The sequence below is a fragment of the Melopsittacus undulatus genome (assembly GCF_012275295.1).
Source record: "Melopsittacus undulatus isolate bMelUnd1 chromosome W unlocalized genomic scaffold, bMelUnd1.mat.Z SUPER_W_unloc_9, whole genome shotgun sequence".
Classification (NCBI taxonomy): domain Eukaryota; kingdom Metazoa; phylum Chordata; class Aves; order Psittaciformes; family Psittaculidae; genus Melopsittacus; species Melopsittacus undulatus.
In genome coordinates, this window is record NW_022993951.1 from 97,765 (window position 1) to 117,687 (window position 19,923).

The following is a 19,923-nucleotide window of genomic DNA, read 5'->3' on the forward strand; positions in this document are numbered from 1 at the left end:
TTTGGAATTTCACTTCCGAACAAGTGCAAAATCTAGAAGAATTAGTAAAACACCTAAATGAGGTGTGTTGTCGTCCTGGCCATACCAGAGATGGACAAATTACGGCAACGTGCTGGGGCTTGGCCTATGCCTATAGGGCCTTGTTCAACATTATCCAGCACCTTCAAAAGGAAAAGAATGTCCCTGGATCTGAGGGCAACACAGAAGTCACCACAGCTGTTCCAGCTCCAAGTACAGCAGCTACACCATCCCCAGCAACAAGTACAGTTGCTACCCAAACTTCAGCTGTGACAGACAGTGCAGCTACCCCAGCAGCAAGTACAGCAGCTATTCAAACCTCGACTGTGACAGACAGTGCAGCTACCCCAGCAACAAGTACAGTTGCTACTCAAACTACAGTGATAATCACTGCAGCTGAACCAGAGGACCAATTCGTACCAATATCGGTTGCTCCTGTACACAAGAGAAAAAACAAAAGAGAGTGTCGTGGTTTAAACTAAATCTGCACAGTTCCCCCTTTGTTTCCCCTCCCCCCCCCCCCACCTTCCCACTCCCGGAGGGATGGGAAGGAGAGCCAGAGGAATACAACTCCCATGGATTGAGGTAAAATCAGTCCAGCAATCAAGGTATAACAGAAATCACTACCGGTACCAATAATAATTCAATGTTAGAGGAGACAAACAGGGAGAGAGAATACGATACAACCTGCCGCCACGAGGCCAGCCCGGAAGAGAGAGAGCTCCCCCATCCCCTCCTGGCCAGCTTTCAGTTGCCTCCCCGAGCAGGACGTGCTGTTTTATGGAAGACCTCCCCGACTAGCCCAGACCAGGCGCCCTATCTCTCCCTCCTCCCTGGCAGAGCATGAGCTACTGCTGAACCCATGACAGAGAGGCAAGAAAGAGTTGGCAGCATGAAGAAACTACGTATTCACCACCTGGTCTAGTATCTGATAGGGGTCATCATCACATGACAAAGAAGAAGAAGAGGTGACTTCTCAATCTCGGACCTCAACTGAGCTGCGGAATATGCAAAAAGATTTCACCCGTCAACCAGGGGAGCACATCATCACCTGGTTGCTCCGATGTTGGGATAATGGGGCTGATGGTCATGAACTAGAAGATACAGAAGCCAAGCAGCTGGGATCACTTCCTAGAGAAGGGGGAATTGACAAAGCAATTACATGAGAGAAAAAGTCCCTCAGTCTTTGGAGACGGCTTTTGGCAGCTATGAAAGAATGATTTCAAATGCGGTCCTGAGCAACAACAAGCCTTCCAGCAAATTAAACGCGAGATAGTTCATGCAGTGGCCCTTGGACCAGTCCAGACCGGTCCAGATGTGAAAAATGTACTGTACACCGCAGCTGGGGAGAATGGTCCTACCTGGAGCCTCTGGCAGAAAACTTCAGGGGAGATTCCAGTTTGACCCCTTGGTTTTTGGAGTTGGGGATACAAAAGCTCTGAGGCCAGCTATACCCCAACGGAGAAAGAAATATTGGCAGCTTATTAAGGGGTTCAAGCTGCTTCAGAAGTGATTGGCACTGAAGCACAGCTCCTTTTGGCACCCCGCTTGCCAGTGCTGGGCTGGATGTTCAAAGGCAGGGTCTCCTCTACATATCATGCAACTGACGCTACTTGGAGTAAATGGGCTGCACTAATTACACAACGAGCTTGGATAGGAAATCCCAGTCGTCCAGGCATTCTGGAAGTCATCATGGACTGGCCAGAGGGCAAAGATTTTGGAATGTCACCAGAGGAGGAGGTGAATGCATGCCGAAGAGGCCCCACCATATAATAAATTGTCAGAAAGTGAAAAGCAGTATGCCTTGTTCACTGATGGGACCTGCCGTATTGTGGGAAAGCATCGGAGATGGAAGGCAGCTGTATGGAGTCCTCAGCGACAAGTTGCTGAAACTGCTGAAGGAGAGGGTGAATCGAGTCAGTTTGCCGAGGTGAAAGTCATCCAGCTGGCCCTGGACATTGCTGAGCGAGAAAGGTGGCCAGTACTTTGTATACTGACTCATGGATGGTGGCAAATGCCCTGTGGGGGTGGTTGCAGCAATGGAAGCAGAGCAACTGGCAACGCAGAGGTAAACCCATCTGGGCTGCTGCATTATGGCAAGAAAATGGCAAGTGTTACACCTTAATTGCTGGATTGGTTTTTATCTCAACCCGTGGGAGTTATATTCCTCCGATTCTCCTCTCCATCCCTCTGGGAGTGGGGAGGTGGGGGGGAAAAAGGGGTGTGTGGTACTGCGGGAGACTGAGGTGGGGTTTTAAACCACAACAAAATCCTATCAGCACCCAGTGCCTTTAGTCCTTGGGATCGTGCTGTCACAGTAAATTACAAAAGAACATTACATCCTTTTACTACTAGCAGAACATGCTTACAGCCCCTCAGAGGTAAAAAACATTAGAGACACGATATTGAGTAATGTACCATTGCTATTCCTGACTTGTACAAGTATTTTAAGTAATTACCCCCCTTCAATAAAACAAACACCAAAAACTTACTTCGTGAATTTCTTGTGTGCAAGAGCCCTGAAATTTAAAACAAAAGAGTATGAGGATTTGGGAGAAAGAGGAGAGAGGCAATGAAAAAGAAAAAAAAATAAAGCAAAGCAAAACACAACCTCTTCTCAGTTCTTTCCACATAATAAAAGGATTTACTAAGCAACTACAGCACACAAGACAAAAAGAATAATCCTTCCAAAAAGATCAGCTAACAGGCAAAGTTTCTTACATTAATTGGGGGTGGGTAAATGAATGAAGAACAGACTAACATCAGTGAAGTCTTTGAATCAGAAAGAAGCAAATGAGAAGACTCACAATAGGGCTACATCTTTACAAACAGAATTTTAGCTACCTAGAAGCATCAGGTGAATTTTTTAATTACAGCACAATTAAGGTGTGGTCACAACTAATTAACATCATGCATTAATAAATCAATCAATGGTCATTCTGTGAAGTGCTTTGCATTGTGGTATGTATGGTTTACACCTTCCTCAGGATACATGTTTGACTTAGGTAAATGTCTCTGTTGTTTATCTCCAAGTTCTTCTTGTAGCCCAGGTAACCTGGCATAGAGGATTAGACCTCTGATTTAAGACATCAGCTCATTAGGGGATGTGATAAACTAGTAAATTGTACAATTACAGATTGTAATGTTTGTCCACAGAGGTTTGCATTTTATAAATACTACTATTCAGTAATAAGTTTCTGAGAAAGCTTGGCTGATCTGTAGGTTAGCTTCTTCATTTAACACAAAATACAAATGATATGAGTCTCTGTGACACCAGTAAAGCATCCTCCTCCACTAAGTTATTCACTTCACTCTTCTCCACACCAGCTTTTCTTCCTTTACTGTCTGCTTGTCTGCAGTTAACCATTTTTCTCTTCAGGATCATCTTAAGAGAAATGGGGGAGGAAGATAAAGATGTCCCTCTGCCTCAGCCAAAATCAACTTTCAGTTTTAAATCAATACTAGAGGCACAAAGCTTCTATTACTATCAATTTTAACTTGATGTTATATTTCACCATAAAACAACAGTAACAAGAATAACCCAGTAAATACTAAGTGAGTGGAAACTTACTCCTTGGGAAATGGGATAGGTTGAAGCAAGCTGGCCAAAGCTGGTCTCCAGTCATCATAGTTTGACCTGAAAAATTAACATTTTGTTAACAGGTTACCAAGTTTTAAATATGGTTTATCAACAGTTAGTTCAAGGAGTTAAAAGCTTCTTACTGTAGGCACCAACAACCCTTCTGTTTTACTAAGACACTCAAAAAACCCATAGTGACATTTCCCTTACCATTTTTAGCACATTCTCCACTGAGGAACAGTAAATCTGGTATTTATAATGACCTCCAGAGAGGCTTTCTTTATGTCAGCTTAAAGACATTTGCTGTTTATGAAACCTATTGACAATTAAACACTAAGCAATACTTTCATCTAAGTTGGTACAGCAATTACCAGGCCATTGCTATTCACAGCTCTGCTCTGCATTTAATTGGAATTTTTATTTTTTTGTTTGTTTTTGCTATAAGACATAAGCACATTTGTGAAAACAAAGGCACCCCTCAATCCATTTTGACCTTGGCACGAATGGGTCAATTTAAACAGTACAAAGTCTTTAGCTTAAGAGGAGAGAGACTAGATAAGGAAGCACTATGAAAATTATTAGGAGTGAAAGAGGATAAATGAAAATAAGCACAGCATAGAACTCAGGCCCGTGGACCCAGTATGAAATGTCTCCCCTCTGCTGTGTTAGCACCACAGTTCCCACCTGATGCATTTTGTTTTCATCTCTGCTGTCAATATACAAGCCTGTCCTTCTATGAGGAGGCATCCATAAGGGGATGCTCATGTGAACTAGGATAAAGAAAACATTTTGCATGCATTTGTCAGTGCAAACTAATCTGGCAGCATATCATCCTGCAAAATACCAGCTGCTTGAGCACATGTGGTGGAGCAGTGTGGCTTGTTGTGCAGGAATGTCACTTTGCACACTGCCACCCCTCTCCTTTAAATTATCTCAAACATTTAGTGGCTAGTTAGCACTAATTAACTGCCCTACCAATGCACTTCATGAAGGGTACAATCATTGTAGGATGGATGAAGAGCACAGAAGATAAAAGAATTGGGCAAGTCAGCACCAAAACAGGGCACAGAACCCACCAGCCAAAGCCCAGATCCCAACACCACCTGTGAGACCATTCTCACTCCAATTAATACTATTGAGTACACATGGAAGTAAGAGTAGTAAATCTCACATAGGGTAAAGCACCTTAGGATGTCTGTAGAAGACAATGTAGAAGACCCTACCGTCTCCTCTTATTGCTGCTACCCTTTGGATTTAAGTTTTAAAAGCCAGATTATTTGCTGCAGCTTACTGCAAACTTGGCACAAAAGTATGGTGTCTCTTGATTCGGAGAAAACTCCAGGAACAAACTCGCCAACAGAGTTTCAAGTTGACAAGCAGGTATTCTTTATTACGGCGCCGGGAGACACGGGGGATAGCTCCTCCTTACGTGTGTCCCCGTATTGCTCTAGAGGCCATCCTTATATAGTCACTGGGAATATTACATCATTTCCAGAAAGTTTCCCGAATTTATACAAAAATGTGATGGTCCTTCCCAGCTTAATTAACATTACAGACATAGCAATAATCCTGTTCTTTTACTTATCAATAGGTTTAACTGCTCCCATCCTGGCCATCAGCTAGTCCCAGGTGCTACCAACCCCCTGGTCGTTTTCCATTCTGTTTTTGTCACACCTTTTGTATTGAGGTTCTGAGGACCTGAAACTGCCTTCAGGCAAAACGGTTACTTTTCATTACAAGGCCAAACTTATCATTACTTTAGAACTGATTACATTTTGTGCCTCCTTGTTTCAATCCCCCCTTTTTCTGTCCTTTTGCAAATTCTTTTGCAACATTTTATATAATACCATTACCATCTAGAGTCTTTTGAAAGTTACCTGTTTCTACTTGATACTTAAATTTCACTTCTTTTTCCAATCTTCATAACTTATCATAGATCATTTACAATACCAGAAAGAAAATTTTGTTATACCACAAGTAATCAATATTAAGACAATATTAATATCCTGTAACCAGTTGCCTTAAACAGGAGAGATCAAGTAACCATGAAGTTAACTTTTTCCATATTTCTTTAAACCCCCAGGAGGTATCATCCTTGGCCATTTTATGAAAGATTTTAGTTTATTTCCAAATTTCCTCCAGATTTGTTTCAGGAACAGCAACTTTCACTGATTATGGAACAAACCCCTCCTTGTGAAGCCAATAACATCTAGAGCCATTCAGCTTTGTAATACCATTTTAGATATCACCCACAAATTTGTCCATGAGATAGTGTTGGAAACTGGAATGCCAATTAATGGAAGGCCCTGATCTCCTGATTCAGGCAACTGTGCACACACTCAACGGCCACTACAATTAACAATTTTAGCAACATTCTGCATTAATTTCAGGTATAAGTATTGGTCCCAAACTAGTATGCCAGTTATCATATAAGTTCAAATTATGACCGATACAATTTCATACACCAGGAGCCTGAGGGTTCAATCCGCCATGTCTTCTCTGGTTCTGGTGCTTTCTTTATTCTTGAATAATGTATCCAAGCAGGTTGTTCCTTTATCTTCACTGCTGTAAAGGTGGTCAAACTCTCAGAGATAGCCTTCTCCCACTTCCAGAAGACTTTCTCTTTTAAACTGGGACTGATATGGTATAAAATTTTTCATGGTCTAGCCTTTTCTTTCGACCGAGGTTTAGTTCAAAGCCTTAATAGAGCCAGTGGTAAGGCTTGGTACCAATATTAATTTCCTGACATATTTTACCAGTCTGATGTTTTGATGAGATGAACCATCTTTTCTACTTGCCCACTGACCTGGGGCCTGTATGGTACATGTAGTTGCCAATCAGCTTCTAATTTTTGCTAGTTTCTTGTAACTATTTTGCTCTAAAGTGCAAGCCTCGGTCGGAAGAAATTGCCTCTGGTACTCCAAAACAAGGTATATCATACAACAATGTTCCAATTACTTGTCTTACATTATTTATTCTACAAGGGAATGCTTCTGGCCACCCTGAAAAAGTATCCATTAACACCAACAAATATTGGTAACCTGTTCTCGGTAACTCAGGAAAATTTATCTGCCAGTACTGTCCTGGGTAGTTTTCTCCCCAGTTGTACCAATTTGATTTGTATTTTCTCCTTCCTACAATTTGCCTAAGTATTTATACAAAGAGTTGCGACCCCAATGAGTTTTATTAGGTTCCTCCTGAAGTATCTTCCAGAGTTGATTACAGGGAATTACAATTCGCCCATCATGTATCTGAACCCAACCCCCTTTTTCCTGTCCTTTGAGATCTTCAATCAATTTTCTATCCTCCTTTGAATATCTAGGTTTAGATTTCTCAATTGTTAGCTTGCCATCAGGGATTAAAAGAATGATTTTAGATTGTTCAGCTTCTTGTTTGGCTTCAATATTGGCCAACTTATTTCCAGTTTCCTGATCAGAGTCACCAGCTTAAATTTATTTTTTTTTTAAAGTTTTCATTCTTTTCAGACGTCACCATGTCCATGGACCACAAATGCATATTTAGAATCAGTCCAAATATTTATCCTTTTGTCTTTAGACAGTTCCAGGGCTCTTGTTCAGCATGTTCCAGGTTTCTTTCAAATTTGGTAAAAAAAAAAACCAAAAAAACCCAAAAAACAACATGAAGGAGATAACCAGTAGGCTTCTTTCTGTTCCAGAACTGCTAATACAACATGAGACACTAGTACAGTAATCTTTTGTCCCAAGGTAAATTTGCAAGCCTCTTCAATGTTCATGAGAACTGCAGCCACAGCTCTTAGGCATCTGGGCTATCCTTTGCTTGCTTCATCCAGCTGTTTTGAAAAATGCACCACTGTCTTCTTATAGGGTCCTAGTTTCTGAGCAAGGACCAAAGCTATTCCCTCTTCATAGGAATATAGCCAAAATGATTTAGTCACATCCGGAAGTCACAGAGCTGCAGTTCTCATTAGCTCTGTTTTAAAGCCCTCCTCTACAGAATCGGTCTATTCCAAAGAGAGAGGTTTCTTTTAACAGTTCATATAGTGGTCTTACCAGCATGTATCCATGTCTGCATATTGTAACAGAGTCCCTCTGAGTGGGTGGATTCCATGTTTCTAGTTCCAGTGTTAACTGATTTCAAAACTCGTTGGACTGGTTTTAAGCCCTTCAGGTAATACTGTCCAAATTAGTTGAGTTTTCCTTACTGTGTCAGGATTTTCCTTATTCAAAAGCCAATAAATTCTGTTTTTCTTTGGCCAATATTAAGCAAAGAAAAAGTCCTTTAAATCCAAGACGGCAAACCATTTGATTATTGTTCAATTTAGTAACAAATGCCTATACCCCCCTTTCCTTGGCAGTTCCGTAAAGTCAATCTGCCATTGTTGGCCTGGTCCATTTGTTCCCTTTTAGATTTTTCCAGATTGCAGGGTCACTTATATTACTCTCCATTGCCTCCCAGGGCCATCTCTCTCCCTGGTTAGTTCCCCCACAAACACAGCAGTTAGTTACATTCAATGCTTTAGCTATATTTTCAGCAAGATTTAAAGAGATTTTTAGCAACTGTGGGAATTTCACATTGGACTCCAGTTTCCATTTCATGATAATACATGATGTTGTATTGACTCTTTATATTTTTCTTTGATCTTAATACTAATAATCACACCTGGGTCTTCTCTAGTTCCATATATTTTAAGTCCAATTTTAGTTTTCTTCTGTTTCCAATTTTTCAGTTAAATTTCAGTTAAATTTACTGACTTGCAGGCATGGGTTGTACAGCTATTCCTGCTATTAAACCTTGTAGAGTCTTACATTGATAGTTATATCCCCAGCCTGCAGTATTCCAGCATACACAAGACCATCCTTTTCTTCCACAGGTGTGATGACTGATACCTAGCCGATTGACTAGGTACATCATCAGGATTTATGTGACATTGGTATCCACCTGGGCAAATATATTTTGGTTGGCTAGCTTCCACTCTGAACTTCCACAATTAGTATCTAAATCATCATCTATAATATCACATGCATCAAAAATTATTGACAGTGAGGTACTCAAATTGGTTATAACTTCATTATAACTTATTCCAATTAATCTTCCTTCTGAATTTGTTCTCACTGAGTTTGATTGTATATGCAACTGCCTGTCTTTGTTCCTTTGCATTCATAAAAGGTGTGGTAGATCAGCATTTGAGAGGTTACTCTCCCTTGTCTAGTTGTGGTAATGCATTCACTACAGTTGTTGTGAAAGATTTTAGAAGCCACGGCATTTTCCCATATGGTACCTATCAGAACCGACACCAAAAGAGGTCCGGTCAGGATCATAGTGTTCAGCGGTCACAGCCCCAGGGGTTGCAGCCCTCGGCAGACCTTTTCAGCTGCAGCACCGATTCCCTCCGGTCTTGCCCTCTCTGGTAGGTTAAAGGTATATTCCCCGTCGGCTACTATGACAGTAGTATTTGACCCACAACAACTGTTCCAACGAGGTGGTAATTTCACACCGAATGCAAAAGAACTGTAATTGATTCCTCAAAAAATTGTTCCTGGTCTCCCCTATGAGTAATAATATACTTCAAACAATTGGGACACTTAGGTCTAATATACAAATTGCAGTGTTTGCATATAGGACATGGACTGGTACTGGCCCTTATCCTATGGTTTCTTAAAATAATTTCAACTATATCTGCATTTCCCATATCAAATTTACAGAAGTCAATATGAATTCCCTCAGTTACTTATCCAAGTCCTCTTGAGGGTCAACTTGGCGTCTCTGGGTTCAGTCACAACTTTCCATTCTTTTATGGGTCCTTTTACTCAAGACGCGTGTGTCCACCTTTTTTTTCAGCAGTTCTTATCGCCATTTCTGGAACTTCAGATGCCCATACTCCCAGATATACTTGATTAAGGATTTCTTCTATTTCAGGGGGGGTCCTCCTGTTCGCTTTTCTGTTGAAGATATAAACTCAAAACTGAAATTAACTGATTTTTAATTCTCAATTCCATTTTACCTTCTTTAAATGCTTCTTCTAGCCCTAATATAGATTTTGGAGAATTTAGTATGCATAAAAATTTATGCATTCCCGTTTGTTTTTCCAATTTGTACTGAAAGGGTTTCAGAAAGAATTTTTTTTTTCCTTGGTGACCGGTAGCTCCCACATCTGTAACAAATTCTTTTCCCTCTGACTTAACGCTGAACAAGTTGCTCCCGTATCCTCTAAAATTCTACTTTATTTCCTCTAGTCCCCGGTTTTAATTTAACCAGTATATCTACTAGGGTAATTACCCAGGTCCCCGTCAGTCTAGCTCCAATTCAGCCACCGGAGCCATCCCATGCACTTCCCCCAGCACTCATCCCACACTCAACCACAGGAGCTGCCCGAGCTCCCCTACTTTCCTTCTTGGTTTTCCTTAACTTTAAACATCTTTCCCCAGTATCACAATCTGAACGACATCTCTCCAGCTTAGCTTTCAAGTTTTTCCCTGTCTTTTTCCAAAGCCAAAATTAAGGGATCTGGGGAAGGTATATTAATTTTGCATTCCATCTGTCATATCTGCATACATTACTTAATTCAATTTTCCTTGCCACCTCAAAAACATTATAACAATGTATCATAATTCAAAGTTCCATTTTTAGGCCATTTTTCGGCCATTTTTCCTGATCTTCCAAACTATACAAAGGCCACCATTGGTTACAATATTTCACCAATGTTTTCTTATTTAGCAAGCCCCCAGAAGACCCTCCCAGTTCTTTCCAATGGGCCAAAATGCACCCTAAAGGACTCTTTTTCAAGATTTCTCCACTCTGCTGATTTCCCATTATCAATCTCGCATTCACACACACACACACACACACACGGGATCCCACACACACACTCCACCCAGTTACAACACTTGAGACAGAGACTAAAATCGTATCAAACAATTAATAGTTATAACCTGTCGCCAACACTAACATCACAAGACGAAAATCATCACTATAACAAGCCACAGAATAGACACTCCACAGTTACAATACTTGAAACAGAGACACATTTATAGCAGTCTTTCACCAATACCAAAAATCACAAGACCAAAATCACAACTGTAATAAGCCACAATAGAAGTCAAATACCAGTAAAATCCAAAACCCTTCCTATAAGACACCCACTGTGTCTTGTAGGACCCTAACCACAAGATGCCCACTGCCTCCTGTGATTGTAAACCACAGGACGCCCGCTGCCTCTTGTTTTACACCTTTACCCAAACCACAAGATGCCCACTGCCCCCTGTGTCTGTAAACCACAGGACGCCCGCTGCCTCTTGTGCGTAAAACCTTTTGTACAAGACACCCACTGTGTCTTGCGGACCCAAACCACAAGATGCCCACTGCCTCCTGTGATTGTAAACCGGTAAAAACCTTTTCTACAAGACGCCTACTGCCACTGCGTCTTGCATGACCCAAACCACAAGATACCCACTGCTTCTTGTGGGTGTATACCAAACGGACGCTAGCAGCCGGGTATACGCCTTTACCCACGAGATTTCCTATCTCGATTTACGGAAGGCTTCCTCACCATGCATACGCTTACCAAACCAATTTACAATGCCTTCTACAAGACGCCTACTGCCACTGCGTCTTGCAGGATCCCCCCTTAAATATAAAAGAATACCTTTTCTGAAGATGGTCCTTGTCTGCTCCCGCAGTGATCCGAATGAGTCAAGGGGTCCCTCCGGGAAAAACTCCCGAGGGCCCTAGGGAACCCTGTCCTCAGCGGGTCCTGCAGCCGAGCAGAGAGGGTCCCACCTGGGTTGCCAAATTGATTCGGAGAAAACTCCAGGAACAAACTCGCCAACAGAGTTTTAAGTTGACAAGCAGGTATTCTTTATTACGGCGCCGGGAGACACGGGGGATAGCTCCTCCTTACGTGTGTCCCCGTATTGCTCTAGAGGCCATCCTTATATAGTCACTGGGAATATTACATCATTTCCAGAAAGTTTCCCGAATTTATACAAAAATGTGATGGTCCTTCCCAGCTTAATTAACATTACAGACATAGCAATAATCCTGTTCTTTTACTTATCAATAGGTTTAACTGCTCCCATCCTGGCCATCAGCTAGTCCCAGGTGCTACCAACCCCCTGGTCGTTTTCCATTCTGTTTTTGTCACACCTTTTGTATTGAGGTTCTGAGGACCTGAAACTGCCTTCAGGCAAAACGGTTACTTTTCATTACAAGGCCAAACTTATCATTACTTTAGAACTGATTACATTTTGTGCCTCCTTGTTTCACTCTTTAGGAAGGAAGTGTAATGTTCTCAAATGGACAGTAACTACTGATAGCATTAGGAATAGACAACATACGTACATGAACCATTCCAAAATAATGCTTTTTTTTTTTTTGCAAAGAGAAGATTCCAGCCCAAAGAAACTGAAGATGGATGCATTTCCAAAAGTCTCATCCATTTATTGAACCACATAAAGCAGAAAGTTCTATAAACTAATAATACACATTACGTTGGACAGTCCACAACGGCATGTTCATGGACATAAAGAAAACTTATGTGCATGAGTAGGGTATTCTTAAGAAGCAATATCAGTGCTGATGTTTGGGTCCTCAAAGAACTGACAAGTCTAATGAGCAGTCTTTTCCTTTTTTTTTTATATACATATCCTCTGGAAATTCCTACTAAACCAGTGGCTGATTTTACTCTAAAACCAACACATTTTTATTGATAGATGCAAGCAACTTTAAAAACAGATTTTTGAGCAGGAGTGAAAAGGCTGAGTTAGGAAATTCAAAGGTGTTAAAAGCATTTCACATCACATGAGATACAGTACCTACAACTCTTTCCTAGCAGAAGCTTAAAAACTGAGACCCACTTGGAAGATTAGTTTCTGTGACATCTCAGATTAAATGTTACACCACTAAAATTCCTCCTTGAGCAATCTGTGGAGTTGTGATTAGTAATAATGTGTACCAAACAATTTTTCATGGCTGATGTTCAAAGGAAATTTCAAGAGGAAGAAAAAAGCTGCTTTGTAATAGACTAAGACCAAGTGAAACTGCAGACAGAATTGGACAGTATCACACTCCAGGTTTTCTTGAAGTGGGAGTTATATATGGCATCCATTTGCAGAGCAGGTCTGTGAGAGGACAGTGAAAATAAACTATAGCCTGTTTTCCTAGGAGGAGAAGAAAACCATGTGCTATGAAATATATAGTTTGGTCACATGAATGGGACCCAAACATGAAATCTACACAGCCTATAATCCCTTCAATCTGAGCTAGGAAACATGAAACAAACATGGCACAAGAATAAAACTAAACTACTTATTAAAAGCTTATGGTGTTTCTCCTCCTCCTCCCTATTCCCTTTTCAAAATCATCTTCCTTCTGTCTGTGCTCATCTCATCTGCACTCTTCTCTCACTTCAGACAGTTGCTTTTTTCTTTTCTGTTTTTGTTTTTCAATACATTCAAAGCTCTAACACAAGACAGAAGTGTCTGGAGCAGGGAAAGAAAGGGAGATAGATTAACTCTGGCTACAGTTAACAACCACTGCAATGGGATAGACAAAGAGGCTGTGCCAGGAAGAGGAGGGAGCACCTGTGACAAACTCCTTTTGGAGCTCTTCAAAGGTTGCTGAGCTGAACACTCATGCTCATCACACAGCTTAAATCCCAGGACTGGACTTATAAAAGCAGAGGGGGAGAATGATTCCCTCTGAGTTTTGCAGGATTTGCACTTTCAGGTGAGCAGCACAGTGTGCTGGGCTGGAGGTCAGGGTGCCAGGCAGGTGAAGGCTGTCAGATCAGTCACTTGCTTCTACACACAGATTTACTGGCCCAAAAACCTTTTTTAGGGGAAAGCCAGAACAATGGCCAACCATAATAATTAAATAATCCCCAAACACTGTGACTTTGGGCCATCATCACTATTGGCCTGCGAACATAACAGATTTTACTTCCCTGGGATCACCTTTCATCAAAATGAAAATCTGCCCATGTGTTATATGCAGCACAAACAATCCAAAACATATTAGCAACCCATGGTAACTCTGATAAACATGACATAAAAGAATCTACTTGGGATAATCAGAGCATGCCACTGACATATTGTGGAATGCATAGAAGGCAGGGGAAGCTCCAATGGGTGCTTGTGTTCAGAAAGCTGTAAGTCTTAACAGCAAGAGAGTGGAAGCCCAGAGATCTCCATTTTTAGAGGACAATAGAGCAACTACATGAAAGCAGCTTGTTTATCCAGAATGAGCAGCTTGCAAAGATGAAAAATCTTTCAGGTAACACCTCTGCTAGCAGAAAATAATAACACGGCCAAGGCCCTCAGATGCATACCTGTCGGGGTTTAAGCCCAGCCGGAAACTAAGAACCACACAGCCACTTGTTCACTCCTCCCCCTTCTTCCTCCCCCGACTCCCGGAGGAATGGGGAGGAAAGTCAAAAGAATATAACCCCACAGGTTGAGATAAGAACACTCCAGTAACTAAAGTATAATGCAAAAACACTACTGCTACCACCAATAATAATATTGACAAAGGAAATAACAAGGGAAGAGAATACAGCCACTCTCTACCCACCAACTGATACCCAGCCTGACCCAAGCAGTGATCTAGCCCTTCTGGCTAATTGCCCCCAGTTTATATACCAGGCATGATGTGCTGTGGTATGGAATACCCCATTGGCTAGTTTGGGTCAGGTATCCTGTCTCTGCTTCCTTCCAACATCCCCTCCTCCCTGGCAGAGCATAAGACTGAGAAAGTCCTTAGTAGGAGTAAACATTACTTAGCAACAACTAAAAACATCTGTGTCATCAGAGTTGTTCTCAGGCTGAAAGTCAAAAACACAGCACTGCATCAGCTACTGAGAAAAATGACTGCTACTGCTGAACCCAGGACAGTATCCCCCACTTATTCCATACCATTCACATCATGCTCAGATCCCACATTTTTAAAAACATACCATCTCTCTTGTCTCATATATACATATATATATACACACACAAAAAGAGAGAGATACCATTCCTTAGTGCATGGACAAATCCCTATAAAGCTGCTGAGTTCATCCAGTCCATGATGTCAGGCTCCATCTCTTGAAACAATCTTTCAGAGCAGGAGAGACGGTGTGCAGTGTTGGATTGTTGCCTGCTGATGACACCGCCTAACTCTTCTGGTCAATGCTGAGCTAATCTGGTTTTGTCAAAGTTCATTCTATGTTGGAGTGATGGTCAGAGGGAAGTCAGGGCCAGTCACTGGTGACCTGAAGACATATAGTTGGTGGGCTATAAAAGTGCTACATAGCAGGCAACAGCATGTAACTGAGTTCATTGGCTGTTTTCCCCTAAAATCAAATCCCATTGGACACACATCGAACTTCCCCATCTTCCGGCATTACCCACCAAGTACATCCATGTAACTGAGCAAAAGCAATCCCACGAGTGGGTTTGCCTTTACCTGAAGCAGGAATAACCCAGACTGTCTACCCCAGCAAATTCTTTATGTGCACCACTGGAACATTATCCCCTTGTAAAGCACGTAAAAGTTCTGACTGGGCTGGGCCAGCCATGTTGGCAGATCCTCTGGTGTTAACCAACCAGGTGGCTTTTGGTAAATGTGCATCCCAGTGTTTGAAAGTCACACACACACTGCTCTCATTGTAGTTTTTAACAGCCCATTGTAACATTTGATTTTCAAAGAGGCTGGTGCATGGTAGAGGATGTGATATACCCACTCAGTGCCATGCTCTTTGGCCCAAGTGTCCATAAGGTTGTTCTGGAAATGAGTCCCATTGTCTGACTCAATTCTCTCTGGGGTGCCGTGTCATCACAAAATCTGTTTCTCAAGGTGCAAGATAGTGGGCAGTGGCGTAGGGCACAGCATACGTTTCCAGCCATATGGTGGTTGCTTCCACCATGGTAAGCACAATGCTCTTGCCTGGGTGGTTTGGTGGGAGTGTGATATAGTCAATCTGCCAGGCCTCCCCGTATTTGTACTTCAGCAGTCGTCCTCCATACCAGGAGGCTTTAGCTATTTGGCTTCCTTAATTGCAGCACATGCTTCACAGTCATGAATAAGCTGGGCAAGAGTGTTCATTGTTAAGTACACCCCTTGATCACAAGACCATCTATATGTTGCATCTCTGCCCTGATGGCCTGGAATGTCATGGGCCCACTGGAATAAAAATAATTCATCCTTATGTTGCCAATCTAAGTCCATCTGAGCCACTTCAGTCTTAGCAGTTTTATTCACTTGTTGGTCATTCTGGTGTTCCTCAGTGGCCCGACACTTGGGCACATGAACACCTACACCGCATACCTTCAGCACCAGGTTCTGCACCCGGGCAGCAATATCTTGCCACAGTGCAGCAGCCCAGATGGTTTTACCTCTGCATTGCCAGTTACTCTGCTTGTACTGCTGCAACCACCCCCACAGGGCATTTGCCACCATCCATGAGTCAGTATAGAGATAAAGTACTGGCCACTTTTCTCATTCACCAATGTCCAAGGCCAGGGGATGGCTTTCACCTCAGCAAACTGATTTGATTCACCCTCTCCTTCAGCAGCTTGTTGTCAAGGACTCTGTTTCTGCATCTTGTCGTCAGGGACTCCATACAGCTACCTTCCATCTCCAATGCTTTCCCACATTATGGCAGGACCCATCAGTAAACAAGGCATATTGATTTTCACTTTCTGACACTTCATTATATGGTGGGGCCTCTTTAGTACACATCACCTCCTCCTCTGGTGACATTCCAAAACCTTTGCTCTCTGGCCAGTCCATGATAACTTCTAGAATGTCTGGATAACTGGGATTTTCTATTCGACCTTGTTGTGTAATTAGTGTAGCTCACTTATTCCATGTAGCATCAGTTGCATGATATGTAGAGGAGATCCTTACTTTGAACATATAGCTCAGCACGGAACCAGGGTGCCAGGAGGAGCTGTGCTTCAGTGCCAATCACTTCTGAAGCAGCTCAAACCCCTTCATAGGCTGCCCATATCTCTTTTTCAGTTGGGGTATTCCTGGCCTCAGAGCTTTTGTATCCCTGACTCCAAAAACCAAGCGGTCGACCTCGAGTCTCCCCTGGAGTTTTCTGCCAGAGGCTCCAGATAGGACCATTCTCTCAGGGTGTGATGTAGAGCACATTTTTTATATCTGGCCCGGTCTGGACTGGTCCAAGGGCTACTACATGAGCTATCTCTCATTTAATTTGCTCAAAGGATTGTTGCTTCTCAGGGCCCAATTTAAAATTATTCTTTTTCTAGGTCACATGATAGAGAGGGCTTACAATCAACCTGTAATTTGTGATGTGTATTCTCCAGAACCCCACAACACCTAAGAAAGATTGTGTTTCTTATTAATTGGGGGGACATTGATGTTATCATGTTAATCACATCTATGGACATCTGGCGACGTCCATCGTACCATTTTATCCCCAAAAATAGAATCTCCTCTGCAGGTCCCTTGACTTTACTCCATTTTATGCCAAAACTGGCTTTTAGCAGGATTTGGATTATTTTCCTCCCTTTCTCAAAAACTTCTTCCTCACTATCACCCAATACGATAATGACATCAATGTACTGCAAGTGTTCTGGAGCTTCCCCCTGTTCCAGGGCAGTCTGGATCAGTCCATGACAGATAGTAGGGCTGTGTTTCCACCCCTGGGGGAGTCAATTCCAAGTGTACTAGAAGCCCCTCAAAGTAAAAGCGAACTGTGGCCTGCACTCTGCAGCCAAAGGAATTGAGAAAAATGCATTGGCAATATCAGTTGTGGCATGCCACTTGGCTGCCTTTGACTCTGGTTCATACTGAAGTTCTAGCATGTCTGGTACTGCAGCATTCAAGGGTGGTGTGAATTCATTCAGGCCATGATAGTCTACTGTAAGTCTCCACTCTCTGTTAGAGTTCCACACTGGCCATATTGGGGCTATTAAAGGGTGAGCAGGTCCTAGTGATCACTCCTTGGCTCTCCATTATATGGATCAGTCTATGGATGGGAATCAGGGAGACTTGGTTGGTGCGATATTGCCACCAGTGTGCTGTTGTGGTCACAATTGGCACTTGTTCTTCGACCTTCAGCAACCCCACAAAGGAAGGATCCTCTGAGAGACCAGGCAAGGTGGATGTCTGCTTAATTTCCTCTGTCTCCAAAGCAACAATACCAAAAGCCCCCCTTTTGGGTCTTTGAAGTACCCTCTCCTGAGATAGTCTATGCCAAGGATACATTGGAGCCTCTAGACCAGTCACAAACTGGTGCTTTTGTCACTTCCTCCCAGTCAGGCTGATTTCAGCCTCCAGTACAGTCAACTCTTGGGATCCTCCTGTCACTCCAGAAATATAAATGGGTTCCACCTCTTGACAGCTTGATGGCAGCAGGGTGTGCTGTGCACTGGTATCTACCAGTGGCGTATACTTCTGTGGGACTGATATGCCAGGCCATGTGATCCACACAGTCCAGTAAATCTCATTGTCCCCTACCTTCACCTGGCTGGAGGCAGGGCCCCTCTAATAGTGATCACAACATTGGTCACTTATGTCTTCTAGACAGAGATTAGTCTTCTTTGTCACAGGAGCTGGAGCAAAATCAGCTCTTCCACTCCATCTGGGAACCTGCTCACCAGAGACTGAAGCTTCAGCTTTCATGGGATGATCATCCTTGACCTTTGTTCTCTTCTTCAATTCACTCACCCGTTCCTTCAGAGCTGAGGTAGGTTTTCCATCCTACTTTCTCATGTCTTTTCTGTGATCCCACAGCTAAAACCATACGGTGGCCCGTGTCGTGTACCTCCTATATCTTCTCTCTGGAGCAGTAGGGTGCCTTTTGTTAATAGCTGAGATGTATGCTGGTACATGTGGGGAGCTGGACAGATCGGATAGATTGTCTCTCAATTGTTTGAACTCCTGGTACACTTTTTCCACAGCTGAAATTATGGAAGGGGTGAGATTGTCTTCAAATGCTCGGAGTTGACAAATCAATTTATCCAGTGTTGGTGGTACTATGTCATGCAAGGTTATTTCTGCCAATGAGTGGGCATATGATGATGGTGCATTCTGTGTAAATGGGTCATGTACATTCGACTTCATCTGGATCTATGGATGCATTCCCAGCATCCGGCCTACAATAGATCAGCTGTACAATGGCTGATTCCCTCAGAGACTCAATGCCTTTCGCTGTCTTGGTCCAGTTTGCCGAATGACTCATAACGTTGCCCTCGTATAGAAACGTTTCTTTCATAGTTGCAAGAGCCGCCTCTAAGGGCTGAGGGACAGTTTCTCTTTTGCAATTGCTTTGTCATTTTCCCCTTCCCTAGCAAGTTATCCCAGCTTCTTAGCTTCCCTACCTTCTAGTTTGTGATCATCAGCCCCATCTGTGTTGGTAAATCTGCTGTGCTTGGGGGTTGATTAGCACTATCATATGCGCTGTCTGTTGCTGTCAGGGTTTGAGTAGCTGCTGTATTTGTCACTAGGGTTGGTGTAGCTGTTGTACTTGGAGTTGGAGTAGCTGCATTGTCTGTTGCTTTGCCATCAGATCCAGAGACATCTTAGAATCATAGAATAGTTAGGGTTGGAAAGGACCTTAAGATCATCTAGTTCCAACCCCCCTGCCATGGGCAGGGACACCTTACACTAAACCCCAAGTCCTTCTCTGCAGGGTTACTCTGAATCTGTTCTCTGCCCATCATGTATATGGATTGGGATTGCTCCAAACCAGGTGTAGGACCTTGCACTTGGCATGGTTAAACTTCAAAAGGTTGGCATCTGCCCACCCCACAAATGTGTCAAGGACCCTCTTGACGGCATTCCTTCCCTCCAGCGTACCAACTGACCCACACAGCTTGGTGTCATCAGTGAACTTGCTGAGGGCACACTCAATCCCGCTGTCCATGTCACCAACAAAGATGTTGAACAGGATCAGTACCAACACTGATCCCTGAGGGACACCACTCGTTACTGGTCTCCAGCTGAACACTGAGCCAGTGACCACAACTCTTTGCGTGTGGCCATCCAGCCAATTCTTTATCCACTGAGTGGTCCATCCATCAAATTGATGTCTCTCCAATTCAGACAAGGATCTTGTGGGGGACAGTGTCAAACGCTTTGCACAAATCCAGGTAGATGATGTCAAGTGCTCTACCCCTGTCCATTAATTCCGTAGCTCCATCATAGAAGGCCACCAAATTGGTCAGGCAGGATTTCCTCTTAGAAAAGACATATTGTCTGTTACCAACAACCTAGTTGTTTTTCATGTGCCTTAGCATGCCTTCCAGGAGAATCTGCTCTAAGATTTTGCCAGGCACAGAGGTGAGACTGACTGGTATGTATTTCCCTGGGTCATCCAATTTCCCCTTCTTGGAAAT

The 19,923-nt window shown here is 42.9% G+C and overlaps 1 protein-coding gene across 1 annotated transcript in view; it reads right to left on the bottom strand.

Annotated features, from left to right (window-relative positions):
• LOC117438313 (C-Maf-inducing protein-like) overlaps positions 1-19,923 on the bottom strand; it is a 203,529-nt gene that overhangs the window by 26,008 nt on the left and 157,598 nt on the right. Inside the window, exons 11-12 of the mRNA XM_034073862.1 lie at positions 3,590-3,655; positions 2,511-2,537 (exon numbers count right to left, since the gene is read on the bottom strand). Of these exons, the coding sequence (XP_033929753.1) occupies positions 2,511-2,537; positions 3,590-3,655 (93 nt within the window). The remainder of the gene's footprint in view (positions 1-2,510; positions 2,538-3,589; positions 3,656-19,923) is intronic.